Source organism: Staurois parvus, unplaced genomic scaffold (assembly GCF_062004578.1).
Source record: "Staurois parvus isolate SC_StPar_1 unplaced genomic scaffold, SC_StPar_1.0 ptg000246l, whole genome shotgun sequence".
Taxonomy (NCBI): Eukaryota; Metazoa; Chordata; class Amphibia; order Anura; family Ranidae; genus Staurois; species Staurois parvus.
Window position 1 is genome coordinate 2,912,245 of NW_028318042.1, and position 23,687 is coordinate 2,935,931.

At 43.9% G+C, this 23,687-nt stretch overlaps 1 protein-coding gene across 4 annotated transcripts in view; it reads left to right on the forward strand.

Annotated features, from left to right (window-relative positions):
- DNPEP (aspartyl aminopeptidase) overlaps nt 1–23,486 on the forward strand; it is a 73,204-nt gene extending 49,718 nt beyond the window's left edge. For all 4 annotated transcript variants that reach the window (XM_089680609.1, XM_089680610.1, XM_089680612.1 and 1 more), the window contains exons 10-15: nt 3,336–3,419; nt 8,827–8,987; nt 11,124–11,163; nt 11,278–11,379; nt 14,343–14,510; nt 23,303–23,486. In XM_089680609.1, coding sequence (XP_089536735.1) covers nt 3,336–3,419; nt 8,827–8,987; nt 11,124–11,163; nt 11,278–11,379; nt 14,343–14,510; nt 23,303–23,353 — 606 coding nt within the window. In that variant the 3' untranslated portion in view covers nt 23,354–23,486. The remainder of the gene's footprint in view (nt 1–3,335; nt 3,420–8,826; nt 8,988–11,123; nt 11,164–11,277; nt 11,380–14,342; nt 14,511–23,302) is intronic.
- Nucleotides 23,487–23,687: the final 201 nt, after the last annotated feature.

Here is a 23,687-nt window from a genome sequence, read left to right on the forward strand (position 1 = left end):
TTCCCTTCCTTCTTTTCCTTCCTTCTTTCCCTTCTTTCCCTCCCTTCTTTCCCTTCCTTCTTTCCCTTCTTTCCCTTCCTTCTTTTCCTTCTTTCTTTCTTTCTTTCTTTCTTTTCCTTCTTTCTTTCTTTCTTTCTTTCTTTCTTTCTTTCTTTCCTTCCCTTCTTTCCTTCCTTCTTTCCCTTCTTTCCTTCCTTTTTTTTTTTTCTTCTCCTATTGCATTTTTTGTGATTTAAAAAAAAAAAACTGGGAAGACACACTTCTCAAAAAAATTAATGAAACACTTTTAAAACCCATCAAATCTCAATGGGGAAGTATCTCCTGCTGGATCTCTATACTGATATGGACGGGGTAATGTGTTAGGAACATAAGCATGCCCCATTGTTTGATGGAAATGATCGACCTACAGAGGAGTGAATTCAAAGATACCCCGAACATCAAAGTTTTGTTTACTAACAGTTCTCCCTGTCAGCTCAGGCACACTGCTGTGGATGGTTGTGCACAGCCATCCAGGGCAGTGTGCTTACAGTGAAGCACACAGATATGGCCCCCTAGAAAAACACTCCCAGCACACAGTTAACCCTTTGATCACCCCTCATGTTAACCCCTTCCTGCCCAGTGCCAATAGTACAGTGTCAGTGCTTTATTTTTATTTATTTCTGTTTTTAGCACTGATCACTGTATTGGTGTCACTGGGGATGTCAGTGAAACCAAGTCAGTTCCCCCCCCAGTGTCCAGGATGTCCTCCACAGTACTGCTATAAGTCGCTGATCACCACCATTACTAGTAGAAAAAAAAGTGTGTGTGTGTATAATATAAATATATATATATATATATATATAATTAGTGTGTGTGTAATAAATATATATAGTGTGTGTAATCTCTATCACCATTTGTATATGCTATAACTTTCATGAAAACCAATTAGTTTACAAGTATTGGGATTTTTATTTTATTTTTTTTTATTAGCAAAGACCTGTAGCAGAATACATTTTGGCCTAAATTTGACAAAATTTTGGTTTTGTTTTCTCTGGACATGTTTATTAGCAAAATGTAAAAAAAAATTTTTCTCAGAATTGTTGTTTTGTTATTAAGTATTCTTGCATGGCAGACCACTTACTGTTATCTCACCTATATATTCTTATTATTACAGCCAAATTTACCCCCCTAACTCCTCCCACAGTTTTTACACTACATAGACAGTAATATACCGAAACGTGCGGATTGTTCCCGATTGGTGTGCTATTACTTTGTGGAGCATTTCGCTGAATGGTTCACAAAATATCTGCATTTTTGTGGTGAAATTGGTCCTATAGGAATGAATGGCGTAATGTTCAAAACTAGAGTGGGAGATGAAAAATCAGGACATGATTTCTAAACTGCCATCACTCCCTCATTTTCAAGCCCACCTACACAAATCTTATATATGAAATTGTTCAGCTTTCCCTGCTGCCACTAAAAATGTCCACGGCTAAGCCATAGTCCTGATAGTTTTCACAATATGACCATTTGTTTGCAACTCACGCTGTCCATTGACATTCCTTGAAACTCCACTCTAGCCACCTCAAATTTGAAGGGCAATTTCTAAACTGCGACTGTGCCTTCATTTTTAATATTTCAGAGACATACTATGCATCAAAATGTAGGTCTGGGTCTTGTGATTCTCACAATATAAAGCTCTTCGGTGTAGTATTTATCATTTTTAAACTACAACCGTTTGAAGATGGCAACCGCCAGTGAAGTGAGCAAGTTGGAGCAGTTTGTTTTAACCGCTCTTCTCTGCCCTTGCTGTAGAGTGAGTTGCCATAGGAACCCAGGTGTGGGAGCAGGCAGCAGAGTGACAAGCCACTCCACCCAGTTACTCCGCCCACTCCAGTTGTAGACTACTGGTGGAGGCAAGGACACTTCACACAATTTTCCCAGAAATTGTAGCTTTTCTAATTTTATTTTTTATTTTTTTATAGCCCAAAAAATATAAAACACACAGATGATCAAATACCACTGAAAGCTCAATTCGTGGGGAAAAAAAGGACATAAATTTAATTTGGGTGCAGTGTTGCATGACCGTGCAATTGTCAGTTAAAGTAACACAGTGCTGTATCGCAAAAAATTGCCTGGTCAGGAAGGGGGGTTAAATCCTCAGGAGGGCAAGTGGTTTAACCACTTCCAGTCCGGACACTTTCACCCCCTTCCTGTCCAGGGCAATTTTCAGCTTTCAGCGCTATCACACTTTGAATGACAATTGCGCGGTCATGCAATACTGTACCCATATGAATTTTTTACCATTTTTTTTGAGACAGATAAAGCTTTATTTTGGTGGTATTTATTCTCCGCTGGGATTTTTATTTTTTTTGCTATGTAAATGAAAACGTCCAAAAATTTAAAAAAAGTGGTTTTTTTTATAACATTTTGCAAATAAATAATATTTCATCATAAATCTTGGCCAAAATGTATTCCATTATTTTTTTAGTAAAAAAAAAAAAATCCAAATTAGTTTATAACCAAAAATTATCATTTTTAAACATTTTTTTTTTACATTTTTATTTTTTATTTTTTTTTTTTTTTTTACATACTGTCACCCTAGCAGTACTGTGTCACCATGGTGACACTGTACTACTTGTGGGGGGTGATGAAGATATCTTTTTTTACACTGATTGCTTTTACACCCATATAGGATGTAAAAGCAATCATTTCTCTTTCTCTCTGTCTGCATTCTTGCAGTCATTGAGAAGTACTGAGTGAGCTGTGATTGGTCACAGCTTGTCACATGGTACAAGGCTGTTGTGAATAGCCTTGTACCATGTGACCTCTGTGATCATTCACAGATTTCACACGTGGTAAGCAATGATGTCACAAGTGACATCTTGCTTACTACTTTGCATGTGATCACTGATTGGCCAATCAGTGATCACATGATCGGGACCTCATACAGAGGTCCCGTCCGACGATCGGTGTTTCACTGTGTCCGGAGGACACAGCGGGCACCGGATTGCGGTGCTGCGCACTCCCAGGGAGCACGCACAGCTAGAGAAGGCGGGTGCCGTTTAGGAACGGCAACCCACCCCTGCACTGCCACCGCATTGCCGTTTATAAACAGCAGGCGGACGACAAGGGGTTAAAAAAAAAAAAAACCCTCTTAGAATTACTTTTAACAGACCAAAAAGGAGAACATTAGAGAAGACCAGTGTTTGGGTTTACATACACTTTTAACTCTCCAACCTCTATGCAAAACTAAAAGAAATGTTATTAAATGGTCAGTCCTGAACTGCTCTACATTGCTTGATGCTTCCTGTGTCCTAATACATTCTCTGCTCATTCTCCTCTTTATACTGCAGGCTCTTCTGAAATCCTGTGAGTCATCCACCTCTCTGACCAATGACTCCAATGTCAGGATGATCACGCTGTATGACAACGAGGAGGTGAGGCATGCTGGGAGTGATGGTGAAATCATCCTATCAGGACAAATTTGGTGTTATTTACTAAGACTTCATGGTGCAAAATCTGGTGTATCTCTGCATAGAAACCAATCCGCTTCCAGATTTTATTGTTCTTATAATACAGGATTTATATGGCGCCAGCCGTTTGCTCAGAGCTTTACAATATAAAGAGACAATACAGCAACAATACAGTTCAATACAAGAGGGATAGGAGGGCCCTGATCCTTGGAGCTTACAGTCTAAGAGGGAGGGGCTGGTGGTACAAAAGGTAATATCTGTGGGGGATGGACTAGTAGGAAGAGTAGAAGATTCCATTATTAGCTGAGGGCAGGATAGGCTTCCCTGAAGAGACACGACTTCAGAGTTCGCCTAAAAGTGAGCAGAGTAAGCGATAGTCTGATAAATTGGGGTAGAGGTTTCCAGAGGATGGGGGGCTCTTGAGACGAGCATGGGAGGAGGAGAAAAGGGAAATAAAGAGCAGGAGGTAGTGGGAGGAGCAAAGAAGATGGTTTGGGTGATATTTGGAGACAATATTGGTGATGTATTTGGGAGCAGAGTTATAAATGACTTTATATGTGATTGTTAATGTTTTTTAATTTTATCCATTGGGCAATGGGAAGCCAGTGGAGGGATTGGCAGAGAGGGGCGGAGGACACTGGAGGCCAGTGGAGGGATTGGCAGAGAGGGGTGGAGGGATTGGCAGAGAGGGTTGGAGGACACTGAGTGGAGGCCAGTGGAGGGATTGGCAGAGAGGGGTGGAGGGATTGGCAGAGAGGGATGGAGGACACTGAGTGGAGGCCAGTGGAGGGATTGGCAGAGAGGGGTGGAGGACACTGAGTGGAGGCCAGTGGAGGGATTGGCAGAGAGGGGTGGAGGACACTGAGTGGAGGCCAGAGGAGGGATTGGCAGAGAGGGGTGGAGGAGACTGAGTGGAGGCCAGTGGAGGGATTGGCAGAGAGGGGTGGCAGATATGGAATGGTTAGTAAGGTGGATGAGTCTGGCAGCAGCATTCATGATAGACTGAAGAGGGGATAGCCTGTGATGAGGTCGGCCAATGAGGAGGGAGTTACAATAGTCAAGGCGAGATATAACAAGGGAGGGAATAAGTTGCTTAGAAGTTTCAGAGGTTAAAAACTATTTTATTGTCAAAGCTTATAGGATAAGTTCACCTTTCATATCACGATACATGTCACACTCCTATTCAGGGTGTAACATGTTATGAAGTGACCGCCCCCTGCTTTGACAACTAGCGGGGATCTTCTCCTCCTGCTAGCTGTCAATATTTTTAAAAACTGCACCTTTCTGCCCACGTTACTCATTCGGAGAGTCCTGTGAATGAGAAACTACAAGTCCCAACAGCCTTTGCGGCTGTCGGCTTGTAATTCTCAATGAACTGCCATTGCACTGTGGAACGCGGTGGTTGTTCATCGATTCTTCCTGTCAGTATATCTGCGTGCCTGTACTTCCCGTACGGGCAAGCAAATATACGGACAGGTCTGCGGGAGACTTGCAAGGCACCAGTGATCACTGGCGCAACGGTTTACAGGTTCTTGCAACAAAAAATAATAAATGCACTTTTTACAGGTGAAAAAAAAATGGGCACTTTTTTTTTTTTTTTTTTTTTAGCAAAAGTTGAATCCCCCCCTCCCCCTCCCCTTTTCTCCTTTTGGGGTTGTTTTGCACTTTTTAGTTTGTTCTATGTTTTAGATTTGTTGGGCCTTAGCCCTGCCCCTGCGAGGGCAACTGTTTGTTTTTTGTGTGTGGGTTTTTTGTTTTTTTGTCGTCGTCCCCCCAACTAACTCAATAAAACAAAAAAGATTTAAAAAATAAAAAGGTGAACTCCGTTTTACTTGCTGAAATTAGAATCTGGTGCAGCTGTGCATAGAGGCTGATCAGCTTTTGAGTGCTCCAGTTTTAGTAACTCTCCCCCCATTGTGTCCTTGTGACACACGCTCTGCATATGAGGGGACATTACAAGGAGATGGTATGGGGGGGGGGGCAATCCTACAGACAGCTGCAATGGACAGGAGAACATGTGACCTTTACTTGGCAGAAAAGGCGTCCATGATGCAACTCTCCCAAAATGTACAAGGATACACGCGTATGACTAGTCTGTTGGCACTTGTAACCTTCAACTTGTTGGAGATATGTCCCATCAGCCACTACTCATATTACCATTTACTCCATCAGTGTTTTTTTTTTTTTCCACTACAGTCTGTTTACCATAAATGTGTCCATATATCATATATGGCTAAGTGGTTAGCACTTCTGCCTGGCTAGTACTAGGGTCGTTGGTTAGAATCCCAACCACGGCACCATCTGCCTGGAGTTTGCATGTTCTCCCTGTGCCTGTGTGGGTTTCCTCCGGGTACTCCGGTTTCCTCCCACACTCCAAAGACATGCTGGTAGGTTAATTGGATCCTGTCCAAATTGGTTCTAGTATGTGTATGTATGAATGTGAGTTAGGGACCTTAGACTGTACGCCCCTTAAGGGTTAGGGACTGATGTGAATGTACAATATATATGTAAAGCTCTGCGTAAATTGATGGTGCTATATAAGTACCTGAAATAAATAATATCAATGTTAATAGATCCATGGTTCCAGCACAGCCCTACAGCAGTAGACTTGAATAGCGAGTGACTTTGGTGAAACCAATCACACCATCAGTAAATCTGTCCAGAATGCTAAGTATCACCAGCATGCCAGTAGTAAAAATAAAAAACTAAAATACATAAATATGACACTCTATTAAAATTCTTGGTGTATTGCATTTTGGATTATTAGAACAAAATGTTGACCTCACTCTATTTTATGTTTTTGTGGCATGTTTCTTCAGCAATGGAATGTAAGGGTTGATTTGAAAGACTGTGCACTTTGCAAGTGCAATTGCTTCAGAACTTAAAAGTAAATAAAACCCTAACCAAAAAAACTAATGGGGTTTTTAATGTTCCAAATCATATATAACAAAAATAATAAAAGAGTGGAAGAAAAGTTTACCGCCTTTTTATTAGCTAAAAAACCATCATATTGGTGGGGCATGACAATAGGACACATATATCATAATAGGCCCAAATGTGTTGGACAGGCAATACTACAAAATGTGTTGGACAGACAATACTACAAAATGTGTTGGACAGACAGTACTACAAAATGTGTTGGACAGACATTACTACAAAATGTGTTGGACGGACAGTACTACAAAATGTGTTGGACAGACAGTACTACAAAATGTGTTGGACAGACAGTACTGCAAAATGTGTTAGACGGACAGTACTACAAAATGTGTTGGACGGACAGTACTACAAAATGTGTTGGACGGACAGTACTGCAAAATGTGTTAGACGGACAGTACTACAAAATGTGTTGGACGGACAGTACTACAAAATGTGTTGGACGGACAGTACTACAAAATGTGTTAGACGGACAGTACTACAAAATGTGTTGGACGGACAGTACTGCAAAATGTGTTAGACGGACAGTACTGCAAAATGTGTTAGACGGACAGTACTACAAAATGTGTTGGACGGACAGTACTACAAAATGTGTTAGACGGACAGTACTACAAAATGTGTTGGACGGACAGTACTACAAAATGTGTTGGACGGACAGTACTACAAAATGTGTTGGACGGACAGTACTACAAAATGTGTTGGACAGACATTACTACAAAATGTGTTGGACGGACAGTACTACAAAATGTGTTGGACGGACAGTACTACAAAATGTGTTGGACGGACAGTACTGCAAAATGTGTTAGACGGACAGTACTACAAAATGTGTTGGACGGACAGTACTACAAAATGTGTTGGACGGACAGTACTACAAAATGTGTTGGACGGACAGTACTACAAAATGTGTTAGACGGACAGTACTACAAAATGTGTTGGACGGACAGTACTACAAAATGTGTTGGACGGACAGTACTACAAAATGTGTTGGACGGACAGTACTACAAAATGTGTTGGACGGACAGTACTACAAAATGTGTTGGACGGACAGTACTACAAAATGTGTTGGACGGACAGTACTACAAAATGTGTTGGACGGACAGTACTACAAAATGTGTTGGACGGACAGTACTACAAAATGTGTTGGACGGACAGTACTACAAAATGTGTTGGACGGACAGTACTACAAAATGTAGCCTACTGACAATAAATCACAGATTGAAATAATGATACTCGTAGGATGATTCCTTGACATCTTTGGTACTGATAAAATACTCTGATTGCTCCAGCATTTAAGTACAAGTAGATACTTTGTTCATTGCTCCAACACGTTTCTTGGGACAAAGGCCGCTTCTTCAGGGAGACAAAGTATACATTTCGGTTGGTGATATGGCCTCCCATAAGACCAGTGCATAACATATAGGGCAGAGTATGGACAGAGGCCCTCAGCTAAAGGTATCGGTGACCGCCAGGCACGTGGAGCCGTACATCCACCATGAAAAGCACAATTGATCGTATCAGAAAATATGTTGGTGACCATCCAAGGTGTGCTCCAAAGATAATGGAGAAATGAATATCAAAGACTCTTTCAAATATAGGGGAGGGGGAAGGAATGGCAGCATCCCTACTCCCCCAGTGTAGTCCTGCTTTGCTGGCGTCCATCATCCAATCATGTACATGCAAAAATGCTGGGTTTGGAGGGGGTTTTTTTGTATGATTTTTTTTTTTGGTTTTGTTTTGTGGTTTTGTTTTTTTTTTTTTGTGGGGTTTTTTTTTGTTTTGTTTTTTTCTTCCATGTGATTGAGTATTCTTTGCAAAGTAAGGTTTACCTCCTTTACGAGGCTCTGGAGTAAATGCACTTGCAGGGTGTAACTGCACTTTGCAAAGAGCTCGGTCTGTTTTTGCCTTTAGTAGTAAATCAACCCCATAGAATAGAAAACCTCTACTGATGGAAACGCAAAGGCTGCCATTGTTGACAGTGGTCACAAGGTGCTAGTTGGCTGGCTGCCATGTTGATCCAATGGGGTTGATTTACTAAAGACAAATAGACTGTGCAGTTGCTCCAAAGCTTAATAAAGGAGCTGACTTCCCTAATCCGGTCACGTGCAACCAAAAATGCATTTCTTTTTTTTTTTTTTTTTTCCTTGCATGTGATTGGTTATTGTTTGCAAAGTGCAGTTGCTCCAGACCTTAGTAAATGACGTAAGTCTTCACTGTGCAAAGTGCGTAGTCTATTTGCCTTCAGTAAATCAACCCCATTGTCTTCAATACTTCCTAAGTAACCGATCAGAATAGACATGCCGATTAGGGATGTTGATGTGAATTTTACTGGGTGATGCTGACAACTGTTAGGAAGATTTATTACTAAATATTGGGGATTTTCTTTTCAGATTTTCAACCATTTAGTCACGTGTATGGTTTTTTTTTTTTTTCCAATCAGGTGGGATCGGAGAGCGCGCACGGAGCAGAGTCACTTCTTACTGAGCTGATCTTGCGTCGCATTTCCTGCACCCCTCAGAATCTGACTGCCTTTGAAGAATCTGTGCCCAAATCCTTTATGATCAGTGCTGATATGGCACACGCCGTGCATCCTAACTACATGTAAGTAAATGGCATGCATATAGAAACCTTTAAAGTGGTTGTAAATCTCAGACATGATATATGAACCAAGCATATCCTTCTATAGTATGTATTTGTCTCATTCAAGAGCACTAAGTGTCATTTCTGTCTGCTGCCTCCTTCCTCTGTTGTCAGCATGAGTCACTTCTGATGAGTTTTCCTGACACCAAGAGAAAAATGGTGACTGGGAGGGGCCTCCAGCAGATTGACAGTGTGCTGTGTGAAGGGGGTGTATCTCTTCCCTCCAATCTGCTCTCAGAGCTCTCCTTGCTGTCTAACAAATGATGACTGATTTGCATGTTCATGAGGGAAATAAGTATTTGATCCCCTTCACAAAACATGACTTAGTACTTGGTGGCAAATCTGTTGTTGGCAATCACAGAGGTCAGACGTTTCCTGTAGTTGGCCATCAGGTTTGCACACATCTCAGGAGGGATTTTGTCCCACTCCTCTTGGCAGATCCTCTCCAAGTCTTTGGCAAGTTTGGCAACTTGCACTTTGAGCTCCCTCCACAGATTTTCAATCGGATTAAGGTTTGGAGACTGGCTAAGCCACTCCAGGACCTTAATGTGCTTCTTGAGCCACTCCTTTGTTGCCTTGGCCGTGTGTTTTGGGTCATTGTCATGCTGGAACACCCATCCACGACCCATTTTCAATGCCCTGGCTGAGGGAAGAAGGTTCTCACCCAAGATTTGACGGTACATTGCCCCGTCCATCGTCCCTTTGATCCGGTGCAGTTGTCCTGTCCCCTTAGCAGAAAAACACCCCCAAAGCAGAATCTTTCCACCACCATGTTTGACAGTTGGGATGGTGTTCTTGGGGTCATAGGCAGCATTCCTCCTCCTCCAAACACGGCGAGTTCAGTTGATGCCAAGGAGCTCTATTTTGGTCTCATCTGACCACAACACTTTCAACCAGTCCTCCTCTGCATCATTCAGATGTTCAGTGGCAAACTTCAGATAGGCCTGGACATGTGCTTTCTTGAGCAGAAGGACCTTGTGGGCACTGCAGGATTTCAGTCCTTGTCGGCGTAGTGTGTTACTAATTGTTTTCTTGGTGACTGTGGTCCCAGCTGCCTGGAGATCATTGACAAGATCCTCACGTGTAGTTCTGGGATGATTCCTCACTGTTCTCATGATCATTGACACTCCAGGAGCTGAGAACTTGCATGGTGCACCAGACCTAGGGAGACTGACAGTTGTTTTGTGTTTCTTCTATTTGCGAATGATTGCACCAACTGTTGTCACCTTCTCACCAAGCTGCTTGGCCATGGTTTGGTAGTCCAGTCCAGCCTTGTGTAGGTCTACAATCTTGTCCCTGACATCCTTGAACAGCTCTTTGGTCTTTACCATGGTGGAGAGTTTGGAATTTGATTGTTTGATTGCTCCTGTGGACAGGTGTCTTTTATACAGGTAACAAAATGAGATTAGCAGCACTCCCTTTAGGAGACTACTTCTAATCTCAGCTTGTTACCTGTATGAAAGACACCTGGTATCCAGAAATCCTGCTGAATGATAGGGGATCAAATACTTATTTCCCTCAGGAACATGCAAATCAGTCATCATTTGTTAGACATGCATTTGTTTTGACTTTTTGTTGCTATTCTGTCTCTCCGTGTTACAATACACCGAACATTCGATTTTTAGACTGATCATTTCTTTATGAGTGGGCAAACATTCAAAATCTGTGTGTGTGCGTGTGTGCGCGTGTGCGCGCCTTTAGACTGATCACTTCTTTGTGAGTGGGCAAACATTCAATATCAGGAGGGGATCAAGTGTGTGTGTCAGTTATTTGTCTTGTACATGTGGCTATGTGGTGTGTTTTGTTTTTTTTTGTTTGTTTTGTTTTTTGTTTGTTTTTGTTTTTTTTTTATTTTTTTACCTTTTTCCTAAACACACTTCTGTCCCTGGGTGGCTGCACTTCCCCTTATCCTATAAGCACAGTAAGTGACAGGACACATTTCTGTTAGGATCAGTAGGTATTTTCTGTACTTGCTGAAAATGTTTTAGCCTGGAAAAAAGAGTACTAATGCACCTCATCTAAAGACTGGAAAGCTTTCACTGTTGTATATGTATGTTGAATACATCTTTATATGGATAAATGTTTTTCCTTCTGCAGGGATAAACATGAGGAAAATCACAGGCCACTTTTCCACAAGGTGAGCTTCTGTGTTTGTTTATCTACGACTCTTAATTATGTCATCCTTCCCAATTGTAATCTTTTGGCTATCTACATAACTTTAATTTTTTTTTTTTTAATTTTTTTTTTTTAGGGACCAGTCATCAAAGTGAACAGCAACCAGCGCTATGCCTCCACTGCCGTGACTGAAGCTGTGTTGCGTGAAATTGCTGGGCGCGTTGGAGTGCCCCTGCAGGTACTGATAGGTCACCGAGGAACATGACAATGTCGGGTCGTTGGCTCTTTTTGTTTTTACAGACCCTGTTGGTAGAGAACTGATGGCAAACTGCACCACCCCGCAAAAGTAGGGAGTTAAACCACCTGACAATAACTCTTATCTTCCCGGGGCTATTGGTGAGATCTCTGGGTTCCAGGGTCTGCACACCTACTTTACCCATTATGAGGGTCTCCCACCATCCCTGGAACACATAAGTGGGTCAGAACACCCAAAACGCCCTGAGGGACAGGAGTGGAATAAGGAACTTTTTGGCAGAGAGGTCTCACTGTTGGATTATCCAAGATCCATAAGGAGCCAGGGAACTGATGCAGCCCACCAGGTGTCACTTATAAGTAAAATATCATTGTTGGTTGGAGCAACCTTTAAATGGAAAGTGGCTTAAGAGATGGCACTTCTGCCTGGCAGCATTGGGTTGGTGGCTGTTCCTGCACTTATGTGGATTTCCTCTGGGTACTCTCGTTTTCTCACACACTCCAAAGCCATCTTTCTCAGCCAGGGTTCCCTGTAACCCCATGGTTCTTCCTGAGGTTACTAGGGGTTCCTTGAGCCTTGAGAAATGGTGGATTTATCTCTCACCCTCACTGACCACCAATGCAAAAGGGCAATTTTCCACTAATTGCTAATGTAAACTGGCTGTGAAGGTTAGACTGGACATTAAGTATGCACTGTAGGTATATTGGAAAAAGAGTAGACAGATGGGGCACACACCTAGTGCATTATCCAAGATGTATTCAAAGATATAAAAGACAAAAACATACTCAAAAGACAAAGCATGTATAAAAAGCTTTTGCATAATGGCGATGGCCACAACAGCGGGCAAGGTGTTCCAACTGTCAGTGCGGACAGGAGGCTGATGCGTCCCTTTCCAAAATGCGTCAGCCTCCTGACCGCACTGACAGTTGGAACACCTTGCCCGCTGTTGTGGCCATCTCCATCATACAAAAGCTTTTTATACATGCTTCTTCGTCTGTGAGTATGTTTTTGTCTTTTATATCTTTGAATAAATCTTGGATAATGCGCTAGTTGTGTGCGCCATCTGTCTGCTCTTTTTCCAGTGGTTGATTCCCCCGTCTGAGGAGGGCTGCACCCCTGAAGCATTATCTTTAGGCCACCTCTGTCCTGGTCCCCTTGGCTTCCCTTTTGGCAATTCATTTCCTAGAGCGCTGGAGTACACACACTCTAGGTATATTCCCTTTTTAGCGGGGGTTCTTTGAGAACCTGAAAACTATTTTGAGGGTTCCTCGGGGGTAAGAAAGGTTAAAGGCTGCTCTAAGGAAATGCTGATAGGTCCATGAACTCCAGTCTAAGTTGGCCCTAGTATGTGTTGTATATGTATATGGGATTGAGACTTTAGATTGTAAGCTTCCTAAGCCCTTTCTGCCCTTTTTTAAAGAGTTCTGAACAGCCAGGGGGTGGGAAGGATTGTCGATCATGTGACCATTGTGATTTGCTATCACAGTGGTCACATGATCCAGGAGTTGGTCCCTCTAGCTGCTGATAATTAGGGAGAGAGCTTAGCTTCTTCCGGGGAGTGCGCCGTGTTTGGGTATATAATGTATATAATCATCTACCACCTATGTTTAGACTTTCAGCCCCGGTTCACAATAATGCAGAGTGGGACTCCGCAAGTAATTCAAATAGGAATCGCACCGCATTCCTGTGTGAATTACATGCCATGTGTGTGGTGCAATTTGAGCCATTCATTTTTTTTTTTTTTATATGGCTAAAATCAGATCGCATCCACACCAAAAAGGTGTAGGACCTTTTTTTTGTTTGTGTTTTTTTTTCATTTTTTCTTATACCCATGCAATGCGGTTTTCTGGAAATCGCACTGTATTTTGCGATCTGTTTCGGGGTATCATTAATGTAACATTGACACCCGCATCAGCGTCATGCATCAGTATGAACCCGATCTTAAACAGGTCATACATGGCTCAAATTTTAATGAATGCCTGCTCAATTGGTTAATATTCATGCCCTGGGTGACCTCAGTAAAATTTCAATTTGAAAATGTGAAGGAGCCAGGTAGAATATAGTTGACTGACTGCATCCAATCACATAGTCGCTGTTCAGATATTCAAACAGCCGCAGGTGATGCAGCTGTCTGGGTGTAAGATGGCAGTGTAGATTCCTCCATTGTGTTTAGCATGGATAGGGGAAGTGATGGATTTCTCCTGTTCAGCCTGTGGGGCTAAGCAAGAGCAAAATCTATGGCTAGCTTTAGGCTGGCCACACACAAATTTTATTATTATTATTATTCTTTTTTTTTTGTTTGTTTTTACATTCAACTCATTTGTTGAATGAAAATTGGAAATTAACAGATTCCCCTATCCACACACAAGGGTGGGGGAATCCTTTCTACTGTGGTATTGTATTCTGATGGTGGTAACCTGAGGTTGATTAGTGTACAGCCACCCTGCCCATACATGGATCAAATTTTGGCCAGTCCCTGCTGAACCTGCAATGTATTGCTGGCTTTAGACAACCCTTTTTCCATCTTCCATGAATATACAGGGGCAAGTCAGACAAATTCTATATGGAGGGATATGCAGGTTATACATTTTTTACCTTTTTGTTTTTAATAACAACAAAAAGGTGGAAATCCCTCCAGTCCACACCAGTTCATTGTGATCATTCTGTTCTGCACAAGGCTATGAAGAAAGTAAGAGCTAGGATTTCTGCTCCTCTTTCAAACCTGAAAGATGAATTTCTCCACAATACCTGTAGCTACTGTATAATGTGAGATATTAGGAATTTAATCTTGTAAACTTGTAACGCTACTAAAGTCCACTTTTTTAAATGCAAGAGATTAGCTTTCCATATTGTCTATTTTTGCTTTTCTACTGAAAGTACAGAATATTGTATCTAAATGTGACAACAAGCTTTATTTTCTTCAGCAATTTTTTTTTTTCCTGCACCAGGAGTTCATGGTGAGAAATGATGTGCCATGCGGTACAACTATTGGGCCAATCCTGGCCAGTAAGCTTGGCCTGCGAGTGCTGGACTTGGGCTGTCCTCAGCTGGCGATGCATTCCATAAGAGAGATGTGCTGCACCTCTGGGGTCCTGCAGACCAGCTCTCTGTTCCAGGTACGTCTGATTGCCACTAGAGGGCACTGCTGAACCTTTTTGATCTTCAAAAACCTCACATCTGAACGTCAGCATTTGTAATATGAAGATCTATCATGGGAGGAGTGCGGCGATATGTTCCTCAGTATGCAGAGCGCACTCCTTTACTTAATAAAAGTAATACCTCTATAGGAACTATAGAAAATCTATAATGAATAAACAAGAGGTTAAACATAATTATTCATCTTCCATCTTTTTCAGGTTTTTTTCCATGTAGGGTCCCCTATTTTTTCCGCCATCCCAGTCAGTGCATTCTAAAAAGGATATCTGTATAGTGTAAATCAGGGGGTGCTCAACCTTTTGAAGAGTGAAGCCCACTTAAGTGATTTGTTTACTACCATATTTTTCACTCCATAAGATGCACCTAGGTTTTAGAGGAGGAAAATTAGAAAAAAAATATTCTGAACCAATGGACTGCAGAAATGGCACAGGAGATGACCAGAGACTGCGGACATAGTACAGGAGATGACCAGAGACTGCGGACACAGTACAGGAGATGACCAGAGACTGCGGACATAGTACAGGGGATGACCAGAGACTGCGGACATAGTACAGGAGATGACCAGAGACTGCGGACGTAGTACAGGAGATGACCAGAGACTGCGGACGTAGTACAGGAGATGACCAGAGACTGCGGACGTAGTACAGGAGATGACCAGAGACTGCGGACGTAGTACAGGAGATGACCAGAGACTGCGGACGTAGTACAGGAGATGACCAGAGACTGCGGACGTAGTACAGGAGATGATCAGAGACTGCGGACGTACTACAGGAGATGACCAGAGACTGCGGACGTACTACAGGAGATGACCAGAGACTGCGGACGTGGTACAGGAGATGACCAGAGACTGCGGACGTGGTACAGGAGATGACCAGAGACTGCGGACGTGGTACAGGAGATGACCAGAGACTGCGGACGTAGTACAGGAGATGACCAGAGACTGCATACACAGTACAGGAGATGACCAGAGACTGCTGACGTAGTACAGGAGATGACCAGAGACCAGCTTCTCGCGCATGCGCAGTGGACACCCAGCCGTGAAGCCGCAAGCTGTCACAGCTGGGCAGTAGTGTATTTTGGTTTTGTGCTGCCCTAGGCAAGACTAAAATCGGGCACCCCCTATCTAAATTTGTCCCTCCCCTTGCTGTTTAAGATCCGTCTTTTCAGTACAGGAGCATGATGGAGGGCAGTGTGACATGGTTGGGGGGGGGGGATCGCGAGACAGGAGGCGGTCAGCGTGATGGGGGGGCAGCAGGACAGGAAGGGGGCAGCATGAAGGGGGAGATCAGGACAGATAGGAGGGTAGCAGGACAAGAGGGAGGCAGCATTATGGGGGGCAGCATGATGGGTGGGGAGGCAGAGGGACAGGAGGAGCGCAGAGGGACAGGTGAACGTCAGTGGGACAGGAGAAGTGCAGAGGGACAGGTGGGGGGCAGGGGACAGGATCGGGGCAGTAGGACAGGAGGAGTGCAGAAAGACAGGTGAGGGGCAGTGGGGCAGGAGGAGTGCAGAGGGACAGGTGGGGGCAGCACGGCAGGGGGCATGGGACAGGACGACAGGTGAGGGGCAGTGGGACAGGAGGAGCGCAGAGGGGACAGGTGGGGTAGCGTGATGGGGGCATGGGACAGGATCAGGACAGCAAGACTGGAGGAGCGCAGAGGGACAGGTGAGGGGCAGTAGGGACAGATGGGTAGTGTGACAATGTGTGGGACAGGAGGGGGGAAGTGGAACAGGTGTGGGAAAGAGTGACAGGTGGGTGCAGGGTGACAGGGGGCAGTGTGATGGAGAGGGGGCAATGGTATGGGGGAGGGAAGTGGGACAGGTGGGGGGCTGTGTGTCAGGGTCACAGGAGTGGGGAAGCACCAGTCCTCCAAGCTCTTACCTGTCCATCAGGGGCTCCTCCAGATGGTGTCAGGATCACTTCAGGAGGGACGCCTGTGTCCCATCTCCCCCAGGATCTCAAGCGGTGGCTGCAAAAGAGCGGGGGGCTCCTCCACCCTGACCTCGTCCTCTTCCTCCTCCGCTGGCACCTTCTGGCCATCCTGCACATCCCGGCGCACACTGACAGTGGGCCCGGCCCTCACGCTTCAAGCGCACACAAGGGATCCACCCACCACTCCGCTCTCCTCTGCAGCCGGTCCCTTAGCCTGGGTGACCCTACTTGTTTGTGGACTTGGCTGTACCCTCACCCATGGCGGCCCTGCCGCTGACACACAGTGTCCCTTCTGCCTGGGGGGTGTGCCGCCCCCCTGTAAACTGCCGCCCTAGGCAAACGCCTTGTTTGCCTTCTGGCAGATACGCCCCTGCAGCCAGGTGCCCACACTAAAAGTGCCGGGCAGAGAAGACGGTGAGGACACCGCTGGAGGAACAAGTAGGACAGCGGGAGGTCTGAAGGTTCTGCTGCACAGAAGAGCCAATCGGCCGGCCTGGTATTCTAACATGGCGACGGGGGGAGGGAATACCGGGCCGGCCACTCCATTTTCACTCCATAAGACACACAGACATTTTCCCCCATTTTTTTTTGGGGGGGGACGTGCATCTTACGGAGCTAAAAATTTGGTAATTTTAAATGATTTCAAAATAACCAAACAAAATTCGGACAAAATTCAATTCGAAGACAAAATCGCTTTAAATTTGTTTTCAAATGTTTGTCGGAGCGCCACCCAAAAGGGGAAGTTCCGCTTTAAGGACTGGTCCCCTCCTCCCTGTTTTTTTTTTTTTTTTTTTTTAAGCTTGGTTGAAGTATTTTTGATTTCGAACAATTTTTACAAATTTTGTTGAATCCATTTCAAATGCAAACGACTTTTCGAATTTGGTTGAAATGTTTTCGAATGGAATTAGAATACAAATTACCGAAATGAATCCCAAGAACGAACTGACTGAATCATTCTGAAATCTAACAAATTTCATTTAGTTGTAAACAATTTTTTTTTGTTTTTTTGCACAGGTCTACTGATGGTATTGTAATTGGCTAACGCCGTGTCACAAATGAAGAATAATTACTAATAAAAATAGGTTAATGATGAGGTCCTCTTCACATTCTGCTTTGTGGTGATGCATAATGTGCTGCGGTGCAGAGTTACATAGTTCAGATTGATAAAGAGCTACAAATTCATCCAGTTCAACCAATGAAAAAAAAAAAATTGGAGGCAAAATTGCCAGATATCTAGCATTTTATGAAGGTGAATAGCAATGTAAACCTCCATATTTGCTTATCCTTCGCTATGAAAGTGAATATACAAAATTCTGCACTTCTCCAGTTTTTCTTTTTTCTTTGCACAAGCAGCTGAGCTGCCATTATGGACGTCTTCGTCCTCCTTAGTTCTTTCATCCCTTCCTTTTTATTCTTTCTCTCCTTCCCTCTTTCACCCTTTCTCACTTTTCCTCCTTGTTCTCCCTCTATATTCTCATGCACTCACACTCCCTTCTTCCACTTTGCAATCTATTATTTTTCCATCTTGTGCTCTTTTCTCCTATTCCTCAGTCTTTCTATACTTTCCTTTTATTTGCTTGCACTCTCTCTCGTTTTGCACACTCTTGCTTTCTTGTGCTTGCTCTTATGCGTGCGCTCTCCCCCCCTCTTATGCGTGCGCTCTCCCCCCCTCTTATGCGTGCGCTCTCTCCCCCCCCCCTTATGCGTGCGCTCTCTCCCCCCCCTCTTATGCGTGCCCTCTCTCCCCCCCTTATGCGTGCGCTCTCTCCCCCCCCCTTATGCGTGCGCTCTCTCCCCCCCCTCTTATGCGTGCCCTCTCTCCCCCCCCTCTTATGCGTGCCCTCTCTCCCCCCCCTCTTATGCGTGCCCTCTCTCCCCCCCCTCTTATGCGTGCCCTCTCTCCCCCCCCTCTTATGCGTGCCCTCTCTCCCCCCCCTCTTATGCGTGCCCTCTCTCCCCCCCCCTCTTATGCGTGCCCTCTCTCCCCCCCCTCTTATGCGTGCCCTCCTTCCCCCCCCTTATGCGTGCGCTGTCTCCCCGCCTCTTATGCGTGCGCTCTCTACCCTCCCCTCTTATGCGTGCGCTTTCTCCCCCCCCTCTTATGCGTGCGCTCTCTACCCCCCCCCCTCTTGTGTGTGCACTCTCTCTGGCGCTCTCTCCCCCCTTCCTCCCTGTTGTGTGCGCTCTCCCCCCCTTTTTATGCGTGCGCTCTCCCCCCTCCCTTATGCGTGCGCTCCCCCCCCCTTGTGCGTGCGCTCTCTCTGGCGCTCTCTCCCCCCGCCTCCCTCCTATGTGCGCTCCCCCCCCCTCTTATGCATGCGCTCTCTCTGGCGCTCTCTCCCCCCGCCTCCCTCTTATGTGCGCTCTCCCCCCCCTCTTATGCATGCGATCTCTCTGGCACTCTCACCCCCCCCCCCCCCCCCCCCCGCCTCCCTCTTGTGTGTGCTTTCTGTCTTTCACTCTCATTTGCTCTCTCTCTCTTGTTGTGGCGCCATTAATGTGGGACCCCCAAGTGCGTCATCCTGCTGTTTTTGTTATGATCACTTCAAATGGTTTAGATAATTTTCAGAGTTGTATTTAAACATCTGTTTTTTTCTTTCTTCCAATCTCTGGCTGATTCACAGCTCCAGATCCTTAATAAGAGATTTAAATGCATGATGTGCTGCTGCATAATCTCTGCATTTCACAGTCACTTCTACCTCTGCAATTAAATCATTGTTTAACCTTTCTGACAATTCCACCCCTCGTCTTACAGCTCCGAATGTTTGTCAGATCTCGGCTTTGTCCCATGAATGCCCCCCTATTAGTTGGTGTGACCCCGGTGCCCTGTTTTAGAAGGGTGACTCCTTGTTCAGAGGTAGAAGAACCTCCACACCCCTCTCCTGTATATCTGGGGCTGTGGATAGTTTGTGTACATTCATATTATTGTGTATTCAAGCATCTCTTTGCATGTGTGACTCTGTTGGGTCGTGTGTATGAGCCTCTAATTGTGTGTGTGCTTTGGCCTCATTGGCTGTTGCCATGGCAACCTACACTGGCCTTGAAGTCAATGGGTGGTTGCTGTGGCAACAGCAGACATCAGTGGGTTAGACTAGTGGTTGCTATGGTGAAACTGAGACATCTCTAACGAGCAAAGAGGATGTGTTAGCCTATGAGATAATATAATGGTCACCATGGTGACATGAGCCCACCCCCCCCCCTTCTTGTAGTTTGTTTTCCTCGTGTGAGCGTTCTCCGGTCCTTGTCCTGCTTCTCCTCATCGAACCATGGTTCTTCCCTGAACATCCTGAGGAGCCAGTGTATATGACAGGAGCAAAAATGGCATTCTGCCACCCGTGGAACTACAGATCCCATCATTCCTTGCCGGGTGCATGCTGGGATTTGTAGTTTCACACTGGTTGAGATGGCGGGGCCGCATATTGCGTCCTGTAATCCTCTGTTACCGCAGAGCAGCACCCCAATACAGAATGTGCAATAACCAGGCAGTGATCCTCCCGACGGACAATCATGGCTGACACCGCTTTATTGTATATGGGCTGACAAAGCTGTGTATAGTGCCATGCTAGATTATGTACTACTGACTGAGGCCCTCGGTGCCAGGCCTCACGTTCCCAAATAATACAAATATCCCATTTCTCTATACTCCATGGACTGGTGAAAGAGGTTCTGCGGCTTGCATTCTGTTCTCTCTCCTTCCCCTCTCTTCTGTGCTCTTTATTCCTTTTCCACCCTTCATTGTACTCTCCTTCATTTTTACACCTGCCTTTTGCTCTCCCATTCTTTCCTTTTCTCTCTTTTTGTTCTCTCCCTTTCTCTCTTTTTGCTCTCTCCAATGCTTTCACTTTTTTTTTTTGCTCTATCTTTCTTTCCATTTTTTGCACTCTCCCTTCCTTTTGCACTTTTTTCTTTGCTCTCATTCTTCCCATTTTTTGCACCCTGCTTTGTTCTCCTTTTTGTACTCTCCTTTCCTTTGGCACCCACTTTTGCTCTCTCCTTTTTGCACTCTCCCTTCCCTTTTGCTCTTTTTTCCCTTTTTGTGCACCCTCCTGTGCTCTCCTTTCCTTTTGCACTCTCCTTCTCTTTTGCATCCTCCTTTTTGCTTTCTACTCCTTTTTGTGTTTTTTTTTCCTTTTGATCTTTTTTCCCTTTTGCACCCTCTTTTGCTCTCTCCTCCTTTACTTTTTTGTACTCCTTCCTTCCACTCTCACCTTTTTTTCCCTTTTTTTAGCACTCTCCTTCCTTTTCCATCTGTCAAAATAAATTAGATTTTTATTTATTTTTTGGACAAATCAAATTCTCTCACCATCCCTTTTTCTCTTTTCTTTGCTCTATATCCTTTTTGCACTCTCCTTCGCTCTCTTCTTCCTTTTTCAATCAGTCCAAATAAGCTTTGTATTTGTTTGTTTTTTTTGTTTTTGGCAGGACTAAATTTTTTTTTTTTTTCGCTTTCTTCTACCCTTTCACACTTTGTTCTCTCCTTCTCCTCCTTTTTCTCTCCTTCTCTTTCTCTCCTCCTTTATCTCACCTCCCTTTTCTCTCCTTCTCTTTCACTCCTCCTTTATCTCTCCTTTTTTTCTTTCCTCCTTTATCTTTCCTTTTTTTCTCTCCTCTTTCTTTCCTCCTTTTATCTCTCCTCTTTTTTTCTCTCCTCCTTTCTCTCCTCCTTTCTCTCCTCCTTTCTCTCCTCCTTTCTCTCCTCCTTTCTCTCCTCCTCTCTCTCCTCCTCTCTCTCCTCCTCTCCTTCTCTTCTTCTCTCCTTCTCTCCTTCTCTCCTTCTCTCCTTCTCTCCTTCTCTCCTTCTCTTTCTCTTCTTCTCTGCTTCTCTTTCTCTGCTTCTCTTTCTCTTCTTCTCTGCTTCTCTTTCTCTTCTTCTCTGCTTCTCTTTCTCTTCTTGTCTGCTTCTCTTTCTCTTCATCTCTGCTTCTCTTTCTCTTCATCTCTGCTTCTCTTTCTCTTCATCTCTGCTTCTCTTTCTCTTCATCTCTGCTTCTCTTTCTCTTCTTTTCTTTCTCTTCATCTCTGCTTTTCTTTCTCTTCTTCTCTGCTTCTCTTTCTCTTCATCTCTGCTTCTCTTTCTCTTCATCTCTCCTTCTCTTTCTCTTCATCTCTCCTTCTCTTTCTCTTCATCTCTCCTTCTCTTTCTCTTCATCTCTCCTTCTCTTCATCTCTCCTTCTCTTCATCTCTCCTTCTCTTTCTCTTCTTCTCTTTCTCTTCTTCTCTCCTTCTCTTTCTCTTCTTCTTCTCTCCTTCTCTTTCTCTTCTTCTTCTCTCCTTCTCTTTCTCTTCTTCTTCTTCTCTCCTTCTCTTTCTCTTCTTCTTCTTCTCTCCTCTCTCTTTCTCTTCTTCTTCTTCTTCTCTCCTCTCTCTTTCTCTTCTTCTTCTTCTTCTCTCCTCTCTCTTCTTCTTCTCTTCTCTCCTTCTCTTTCTCTTCTTCTTCTCTTCTCTCCTTCTCTTTCTTTTCTTCTTCTCTTCTCTCCTTCTCCTTCTCTTCTTCTCTTTCTCTTCTTCTTCTTCTCTCCTTCTCTTTCTCTTCTTCTCTCCTTCTCTTTCTCTTCTTCTTCTTCTTCTTCTTCTTCTTCTCTCCTTCTCTTTCTCTTCTTCTTCTTCTTCTTCTTCTTCTTCTTCTCTCCTTCTCTTTCTCTTCTTCTTCTCTTCTTCTCTTTCTCTTCTTCTTCTTCTTCTCTTCTTCTCTTCTTCTCTTTCTCTTCTTCTTCTTCTTCTCTTCTTCTCTTCTTCTCTTTCTCTTCTTCTTCTCTTCTTCTCTTTCTCTTCTTCTTCTCTTCTTCTCTTTCTCTTCTTCTTCTTCTTCTCTTCTTCTCTTTCTCTTCTTCTTCTTCTTCTTCTCTTCTTCTCTTTCTCTTCTTCTTCTTCTTCTCTCCTTCTCTTTCTCCTCTTCTTCTTCTCTCCTTCTCTTTCTCTTCTTCTTCTTCTCTCCTTCTCTTTCTCTTCTTCTTCTTCTTCTCTCCTTCTCTTTCTCTTCTTCTTCTTCTCTCCTTCTCTTTCTCTTCTTCTTCTTCTTCTCTCCTTCTCTTTCTCTTCTTCTTCTTTCCTTCTCTTTCTCTTTTTCTTCTTTCCTTCTCTTTCTCTTTTTCTTCTTCTTCTTCTCTCCTTCTCTTTCTCTTTTTCTTCTTCTTCTCTCCTTCTCTCCTTCTCTTTCTCTTCTTCTTCTCTCCTTCTCTCCTTCTCTTCTTCTTCTTCTTCTTCTCTCCTTCTCTCCTTCTCTTCTTCTTCTTCTTCTTCTTCTCTCCTTCTCTTTCTCTTCTTCTTCTTCTTCTCTCCTTCTCTTTCTCTTCTTCTTCTTCTTCTCTCCTTCTCTTTTTCTTCTTCTTCTCCTTCTTCTTCTCTCCTTCTCTTTTTCTTCTTCTTCTCCTTCTTCTTCTCTCCTTCTCTTTCTCTTCTTCTTCTTCTTCTCTCCTTCTCTTTCTCTTCTTCTTCTTCTTCTCTCCTTCTCTTTCTCTTCTCCTTCTCTTTCTCTTCTTTTTTCTTTCTCTTCTTCTCTCCTTCTCTTTCTCTTCTTCTCTCCTTCTTTCTCTCCTTCTTTCTCTCCTTCTCTTTCTCTCCTTCTCTTTCTCTCCTTCTCTTTCTCTTCTTCTCTCCTTCTCTTTCTCTTCTTCTCTCCTTCTTTCTCTCCTTCTTTCTCTCCTTCTCTTTCTCTTCTTCTCTCCTTCTTTCTCTCCTTCTCTTTCTCCTTTTTCTCTCCCTTTTTTTCTTTTTTATTCAATCCAAATAAGCAATTTTGACAGGACCAAATCTTGCGGTTTTTTTTTTTCTTCTTTTTATGTATGTTGTGACTGAAATCTATTGTGTTTTCTTTGCAGGCATTCTTTGAACAATACCCAGCTGTGAACAGCTCTCTGCTGGTGGATTAGACGTTCACATCCATCCGTTTATCAGAGCACTTACTCCCTACTTGCCCGGACCCCTGTTTAATTGTGTGATGGGTGTGGTGTTAATGCACAAAGAGCTGCCCCTCTGCCTGTGAAATAAATACGTTTTGTGTAATTCGGGCTTTGTTTTGTTTTTTTCCAAACCAACTACCTGTCATGGGTGTAGATTTAGGAAAACAAAAACACACTTCCCTTAAGGCTGCTTTCAAGCTGATCAGTTTTGATGTGCTTTTTGTTCAGCTTAAAGAGCCTTTCACATGGATCAGTTTTTCAGTTAAAAGAAAGCGGACGAAAAATGCATCCCTTTTTAAATCCT